Below are 8,176 nucleotides of genomic sequence, written 5' to 3'. Positions count from 1 at the left end.
TGTTACACAGGTAGCGTAGGTTCGTAGCTTTTAGTGCGTTGAAGTCACTGCAGAATCACTTTCCAGCACTTTTCGAGCGTTCGCGCATTTCGAAGAGGAGTTTCAGTAGAAAAAAGTAACGTTTAATCGTCAACATTATCATAATTTCTTTCAACATAAATTCACGCAAGCGTTTGTTTTGTTTGTTTAGGAAATCCTTTGCAAAAACGAAAGGTTTTTTTTTATTTTATTTTGCGGATTAGTTTGGCGAGTTTTATTTTTTTCGCATCTTTTTTTTAGGTTTTGGTTGGTTGGTTGGTTGGTTGGTTGGTTGATACCCTCTTTACGTGGTGTGTTGTGTGTTTTTGAAATGGAAATGGATTTCCACTCGTGTTTGATACTGTTTAAAATGCTACGCGAAAACCCTAGCCCCTCCTCGTAGAGCAGAGCCTAGCGATAGCAGCAAAGGGAAGAAAGATCAGTCGGCAAGGAGTTGCAAATCCATCACCCACTACCCACAACAATAACACACTTTAATAAAATATATTATTCCCCCAAAGGTACCCCAAAAGAAAAGGAAGTAAATTAAAGTTCAAAATAAAACAAGCGCGTGACTCTAACCGCGGATTGAGCTACCTTCAACAACACACTAACAAACCGATACACACAAGCCCGCCCACGGACTGTGTGGTGCTGTGCTGACTGGGGTGGGGATCATTCCTGGACAAAAGTAACCTACTACGTGCTACACACTACATCATCTCGTCCACGGTCACGTATTAAACTCTTTCATTGGTAGCACGAGACACCCCAGTCGGCCCTCTACTGTGCGGGCATGTACGATAAGGGGAATTCGTTTAAGGTTGGCATTATCGCCAACTTTCTTCTGATTAAGCATCACATAAATGAGGACAATCTGTCATATGTTTGCCTGCCAAATATCTAAATTAACGTAAATGGTCATATTAATCGTAGCTAAAGAGAGAGAGAGAGAAGGAGGAATAGGACGAGAGACAGCGAGAGAGGCATAGAGAGCATAATTACACGTTATCACAAGTATTGGCGTACGTTACGTGGCAACCGAGCCGTTCTGCCTACTGCGGAATGTTTTGTTTTTTTGCTCCGATTCCACGCTCACGGGTTGCTTTGTACTAAAATTCGCTTGTCGGAGTTTTTTCTTCTTCTCTGCAATCATTCCTATTACCTAGGTAGCATCGTGGGTGCATATGGCAACGTATCGTAATGTAGGGACAAACCCACAGGGGCTCTCGTCCTTTCGATCGACCATCCAACTTCGACCTATTCGAGCTAAAATATTCACTATTTACGGTTGCTGATACTACTTGTACTAAAAAAAAGAGAGAACTGTGTTACTTAAAATTACGTTCCCAAACGTTACCCCCAAATTCTGATGACACGCCGCCGCCCCCCACTGTGTGTTACGCTGCTGTGTTTGGCGTTCATAACGCAAACGCGCTTCGCGCACGACGTGCGTCGACACTAATCTTCTTAACCGCTAATGCTAGTACAACCGAACTGAATACTACTACAAACGAAACGAAACTTATTATTTACACACTCCGTCACACACACACATACACTCGAATAAAACGCTCACGCACACGCTCGGTGTGTTTTGGTTTTTGTTGTTGTTTTGCTTGGAATTGCAAGGGGCTGCGCTTTCTCATCGTGTGCGCGCGAGTACTACGCACACACCACGCGTGTAGTGAGCAGCGCGCGCCCTTTTTGATGCGTTTATTTTATTTGGTTAATCTTAAAGTAGTGTCGTTACACTGCGTGGGTTAGGAAGAGGGGGGGGGGGGAGAGGAGAAGAGGACAATATCTAGACTGCAACAGTTACAATTACTTTTAATGGAAAAGGGAGGAAAAATGGAGGGTCAACTTTATAGGACACGTGGAAGATAAGGGAAAAGGATGAAAGGAAGGAAAGATGAGAAAAGAAGAAAGGACCAAATGGGACTAAATAAAAGGGTGAAGAAGATGACGTTACATGTTTTGCTACAGTGTTAGTATTAGTGTTCTTAACATTTATCATTAAATTTTGTTACTTTTTTCTTTTCTTGTTGTTCTTGCATGTTTTTTTTTTGTTTGCCTTCACTACTTCCACTCCTATACTGCCGCCTTCTAGCAATAAAGTTTACGGTCAAAGGGTTTTTTGTTTGTTTGTTTGTTTGGGTTCCTTTGCGAGAGGGGCCATGTATTTGTTGTAATAATAAAATATATTTTAATTGCTTCACTTGTTTGCCAAGCCCTTTCTATATATATATGTGTGTGTGTGTGTGTGTGGTCATCAAGCCCCCACGTGTCATATCGCATACAATCAATACAATGAAAGGCAGATCACGTGTAGCCACACCTATGTAACCGTACCGTACATACACAACAATCTAGACAATCGGGGTTTGTTTGTTTGCTTAACTATTTAACCTATCGAAACCAAAAATAAAAAACAGAAAAAATCTTTACACATCACTTATTCTAAGAGCGTTTTACACCGCGCAGTTGTTGTTCGAAATACACGCACAAACACACGACGAAAACAGAACAAAAGTGAATACAAATTAAAATCGCAGCGGTGTCCCCGTTTCTGCTACAACGGGCAAAACAGTCCGGGTAAGTAAAATGACCTCGTTAAATAAGCGTTTACATGATAAGTGTGGGGAAAAAAGGGACAACGAAAACGACGACGGCGACAGAAATGCTTGCGCGTAATGATCATGTCGGCTTGTTGTTATTTTTGTTGCTATAAAACGCGTTGTTTCCTTGCGAAACAACCGTGCACTTGTATACTACGTGATACAGTTTAAAACATAATATTAATTGTTTAAAAAAACAGTCTACCAATTTCTCCTGCCCTGTAGTAAAGTGTGGGAGTGCTTTTTGTTTGTTTGTTTGTTGCTAACGGATCGTACAACGCGTGTACCATAAAAGATGGTTTGATCCACTGACATAATCTCCAGTGGAGTGTAAGCATTAAAAATATGACTAAGAATAACAATAAAAAAGAAAAGTTGAGGCAAACTCGGAAACAAAACGATTCTCCTAACAAAAAATCAGGTTGGTTCCACAGTTTCCCGCAAGAGGTACACTATACACTACTGTAGCTGCACGCGAACAACCGGCGCCATCTTGCCGAGTCCCTAACACGTGCCAAACAATACACCCCAATCGTGGGTTCAAATTCTCTCTCTCTCTCTCACACACACGCGCACGCACGCACACACACATATATATGTATAATTTGGACACACGAAGCTGGGGCATGGCATTCGATGCGTCCGCACTAATCGGCTGCTGAATAATGTGTTTGCTTCCCGTGAGAGAGGGCACGGGAGCGGAGGGGAGAAATGGTGTTGTGTGAAGGAGAGCGGGGACGTTGGAAAACCGATTAATTGTCCTTAACTAACCTCTGGATTTTTCGCTTGTCCGCCTCATTCACACCGATCCGTCTGTCCAGCCGGTCGAAGATGCGCGCCTTCCGGTTGCTGCTGCTGCTGCTGCTACTGTTGCTGTTGTTGCCAGCTGCTGTCGCTCCGCCTCCTCCGTCCCTCTTGTCGCTGCCGGTCGGCTTCATGAGCACGATGCGTCGGCTGCTACCACCTCCAGTCGCTGCTGCTGCTCCTGTTCCACCGCTGCTGCCACTGGTTGTGGTCGGGTGACGATCCCGTCCACCCTTCGACCCTACTGCTGCCCCTTCCCCACCGGACGATGAGGTGGTGACGTGGGCCGTACCGCTGGTCGTGGACACCTGGCCGCTGCTGGTCGTAACGCGCGACGGCTTCGACGGCATCGGTTCGGGCGTTGGCTCGCGCAGCAGCAACTCTTCCAGCAGATCCAGCTCGATCGCTTCCGAGTTGAGCTCGCTGCTGATGCCGTCGCTCGGCTGCGGCTCGTTGTCGGGGTGGCGCGATCGCGTGCGCTCCTGCTGATCGCCGGCCGCCGGTTTAGCGTGGCTGTTGGAGCGTTCGGTCGGCGAGCGACGGCCGTGCGTCGAATCGGACGCCGCCGCCGCCGCCTGTTCCGGCTTCTTTTTCAGCGTAATGATTTTCTTCTCCGTCACCACCAACGGCGTCAGCTTGGGTGGTGGCGTATTTTCCTGAGGTTTCGGGTCCTGCGTGAGTGAGGGGATGAAGGAAACAATGTTAAAAAAAAGATCTGCATCACGATATTTCAACCAAACAATCAAACGCTTACACTTGATCGCGACTTTAGCTTCTCCTCTGCCGCCCGCTTGCGACGCATCTCCTTCTCGCGGAGCATCTTCTCCCGGGTCGCCTTCTGCTTTTCAATCTCCATCCGATAGGCCCTCGTTTCGGGATCTTCGTCATCGTCATGGCGCTAGAAAACGAAAACCAAAAACCTCAATGAAAGAGTCACAAAAATACACCACAACCACCTCGAACATACCTCATAATGTCCGCGGTTGTTTTCCCCGTAATCGCTGCTCTTTCGCCGCTTCGGGAACCGGCCGTCGTCGTCACGGTCGCGGCTCGCATTCCGACTCCTGCCAAAGTTGCGCCGGCCCGGCCGTCCCAAATCACGATCCCTACTGCCAGCGCGATGATGGCGGCGGGGTGAATAGTCACGCTCGCGATCACGCTCCCTCGACCGTGGCCGCATGTCCCGGTCCCGCGAGCGCGACCGGCCACGGAATGGTTCGCGTTCGCGGTCCCGCTCACGGTGCTCGCGATGGTCGCGCTCGCGCGATCGCTCCCGTTCGCGCGATCGGGCCCGATCGCGGTCGCGCTCGCGGTCCCGCTCCCGGTCACGTTCGCGCGACGGGGACCGCTCGTGCCGGCGCTTCTCCACCTCGATCCGGTTCTTGTTGATGAACTCTTCCTGCTGGCGCAGCAGCTCGTCGTCGCTGACCTGCCGGGCGGTGGTGGCGACGCCGGCCACGAACTGCTGCGAGCTGAGGGCCGCATCGCGCATGAGCTGATCTGCAAACGGTGCGAAAACGGAACCGGTTGATAGAGAAGGGGAGTTTTTTTTTAAAGTAAGCTAACGCGTCCAGTTTTAGATCCAAAAAGCAAACCATGCAACTACGTAACAATGTTTCGATTTATTTGCTCAATTGCCCAAAAAAACAAATTGCGCGTATTTTGCGTACGAAACCACAGGACAGGATGTTAGGGGAAAGAGTTTTTCTGGATAAAGTAATCTCAAGCATAGCTATGTATACAGCGTACAGGACTATTTAGATAGTCGAAAGCGTTTTTTATGGACAGTTCAACTTCCGCCCGCGGGAAACGTCGTCAACAATAATTAAATAGAACAACTTAATGCTAAGGCTTACAACACTAACGCTTAACACAGGGATGAATTGTAATGTTTAAAGCATGGTTCTAACATAAAATACGTGTGAAATACATAACGTAACAGCCATCGGATCGAGATTCGTTTTTCTGCTTCGTTTTCTTGCGTACTCGTTACGCGCTTGTTTTCACTCTTTTTCAATGTTTTGTTACAACTAAAATAACACTTAATTTAAAACACACCTAAATTGCACAGTACACCACAAGGGGAGATCCAATCACTAATTGCAAGGTACAAAATCACATGCGCTACTAAAATTCCACCGCCTACTACAACTACTACGTTTGATCGGTTTGAAACGGAAACCCGGATCCTACCGCAATTAACTTAAACCTCTTAGCAGTTCGTTTTGTGGAGGCTCATCTACAGTGCCAAAACAGAAGCCCGCCCCAGTGATAGCGAAATGTACATAACCAAGAAAAGTCTTCGTATACTCACTCTTGACCGCTTCCACGCCACCTTTAAAATTAGGATTGATGAGAACCTTTTGCGGGAATCCGGGCACTGGGGCGGCGGCGGCGACGGGTGACGGTTGCTGAATCGTGGCCCCACTCCCGGCACCAACACTACCACTTGCACCACCCACAATGCCGCCACTAACACTTCCTCCTACTCCTGCTCCTCCTCCTCCACCGCCTCCACCAACCGTCATCGGATCGAACGTGCCGGACAGGAGCGATTGCGGCTGCGGGACAGCATTACCACCACCACCACCACCACCTTGCCCCTGTTGCGACGGTCCGTAAGGTCCCTGCTGCCCAATGGCCGGTCCTTTTGCCTGTGGCCCGTTCGGCGGACCAGCATTCCGATACATTTGTGGCCCATTGGCACCTCCCATCGGGCGGATGAGACGCGGCGGCATCGGTCGCCCCATTTCGAACGGATGGCCCCGCCCTGGGAACCCGCGCATCGGTGGCATTGGACCGCCCGGCCCCCCTGGCATCAGTACGCCCGGATGGTGCATGCCGGGCGGCGGTGGCCCGGGCGGAAAGTTCATCCGTCCCATGCCACGGTACTGGCCCATCATTTCCGGTCCGAAGCCGGGCCGGAGCGGGTAGCGCTGCCGGTTGCCACCGGGCCGGAAGTCCATTGGGCGGCCACCGCCGCCGCCCGGATGCATGGCGCCGAAATTGTTTGGCCGGTGCGGTCCGAGTATGTTGGGCGCAATCATGCCGCCCGGGTGCTGCTGCTGCTGCTGCTGCTGCTGGGGTGGTAGTAGGGGGTGCTTCATGCCCGGCTTGCCGTACCCGGGCTGGAGCCGGTTGCCGGGTCCATGGTGGCCTAGGAGCGGATGGGGCTGTTGCTGCTGGTGCTGGTGCTGCTGCTGGTGCATCGGATGGCGTGGTTCGTTCTTGGATTCGTTCTTCCAGCCCCGCTTTTCGCTCGTCTCGTCCGTATCGTACGAACCGTCCGGTTCCTGGTTGTTCGCGTACAGGTACAGCACATCCTCGGACGAGGTCGTGTCGCACTGTTCCGCGCTGGTGGCGGTTCGGTCGGTTCGGTGCGTACCGCTCGATGACATCGGGACCGAGCTGACCGTTTCGGCAAGCGACTGGGCGGACGTACTGTACTCGACCGTCGTCGAGCCGGAAACCGTGCCACTCTCCACCCCCTGTCCCCCGCCAGAAGACGCCGACCGTAACGATTCCTTCGACACGCTAGCACCAACATTCGGCACATCCGGCTGCGGCTCTTCAAATGCGCTTTCCGCTGCGACCTCATCCTCCGTCGTAGTAGGCAGCGCCGTTGTTTCGGCACCGGTTGCAGCAACATCCTCTACATTCGCCTCGTCGCCAGTATCGTCCCTGCTCCGAGTGGTGGTCGGTTCGATGGGTGGATCGACGTGGAACGTTTGATGTGCCGGCGCGGGAGCTTCCTGGCAGCCGGCTCCCTCTGTTGGTTCACTCTCATCATCGCACCGGCTTACGGCCGGCTCAACGGGCACCGGCGGACGTGGTGCGGACGTTTCACTGTCACGGGGCACACTTTGCACTGTCGCACTGGTTTCACTTTTCGGTTGCACCACAGTTCTCGACGCTACCAACTCATCGCGTACCCAGTCGTCCGTCTCTTCCAGCAGGAAATCTTCATCCGGCTGGTCGAGTTTGATGCCACTCTCTGCGGGGTGGGGGGAAGGAAGAGCAAAGGCGGTTAATGATACAGTTGAGGGGCAGGGCAGCAAAAGGCAAAAAATCGATTTTCCAACTTACCGTCGTCGGACAGCAAAAGTTCGTCCTCATTAAGAATGGCAGGATCGTCGTTGCCCAAATCGAAGGTAAGCGAGTCGTCACTATGGAGGGAAGAGAAGGAAACGGTGAAAACGATTAGATGCTACACTTTGATGTTCTTTATACACTTTCCCTCCCCGCACAGGGGCCCAAGAGAGGTCGAAGGTTGTTGGCGTCTATCAATTATTGCCGAAATCAGCAAACGCATCCTGCCGCCGGGAGAGAGCCCCCTAACACCGCCAACACCACCACCACGAACACATGTACAAACAGGGTGGCTGTGGTGGTAGGGGAGAGCCCTTGCTTTGCAGGCCTTCTTACACCCACTTTACGCACACAGAACGGGCAAAACTCATCACCACTGAGTGCTTCAAAGCCAGCGGAAAGTATTTAACGTATTTTTTATTGCCTAGGGGTGCGGGAAATTGGTGAAAAAGTCGATTTTTCCCACGAGAATTTGTTCACACTTACTTCGTTTCGGACATCTTTTATGGGCTATTTTGACAGCTGCTGTCAAATCCGGGACCAAGCCAAATACGCCGTCCCGCTACAGGTTAGCTCATCGCCGGGCGCCATATTGGATAAACGGCCTTTTGTCGACTCGCCAAGTCGACAAACGTAAAAATGCGTTT

The 8,176-nt window shown here is 50.8% G+C and overlaps 1 protein-coding gene across 1 annotated transcript; it reads right to left on the bottom strand.

The window, feature by feature from the left end:
* Nucleotides 1-290: 290 nt before the first annotated feature.
* Nucleotides 291-8,104, bottom strand: LOC120956336 (death-inducer obliterator 1). Its single transcript, XM_040377719.2, has 6 exons — nucleotides 8,016-8,104; nucleotides 7,527-7,606; nucleotides 5,755-7,434; nucleotides 4,408-4,940; nucleotides 4,195-4,338; nucleotides 291-4,111 (listed from the first exon to the last, which is right to left on the bottom strand). The coding sequence occupies exons 1-6, from the start codon at nucleotides 8,027-8,029 to the stop codon at nucleotides 3,389-3,391; spliced, it is 3,174 nt and encodes a 1,057-aa protein (XP_040233653.2). The 5' UTR covers nucleotides 8,030-8,104; the 3' UTR covers nucleotides 291-3,388.
* Nucleotides 8,105-8,176: the final 72 nt, after the last annotated feature.

Source organism: Anopheles coluzzii, chromosome 3 (assembly GCF_943734685.1).
Source record: "Anopheles coluzzii chromosome 3, AcolN3, whole genome shotgun sequence".
Lineage (NCBI taxonomy): Eukaryota > Metazoa > Arthropoda > Insecta > Diptera > Culicidae > Anopheles > Anopheles coluzzii.
Note: the sequence above shows the minus strand (reverse complement) of the source record. Positions and strands in the feature narration are given on the sequence as shown.

Bases quoted from the DNA above. Each gene is read 5' to 3' on its own strand.
- LOC120956336 (XM_040377719.2), bottom strand. The intron at 7,435-7,526 runs GTAAGTTGGAAA...CCCACCCCGCAG, and splicing joins ACTTTTGCTGTCCGACGACG to AGAGTGGCATCAAACTCGAC. The intron at 4,941-5,754 runs GTGAGTATACGA...CACCGTTTGCAG, and splicing joins TGGCGTGGAAGCGGTCAAGA to ATCAGCTCATGCGCGATGCG.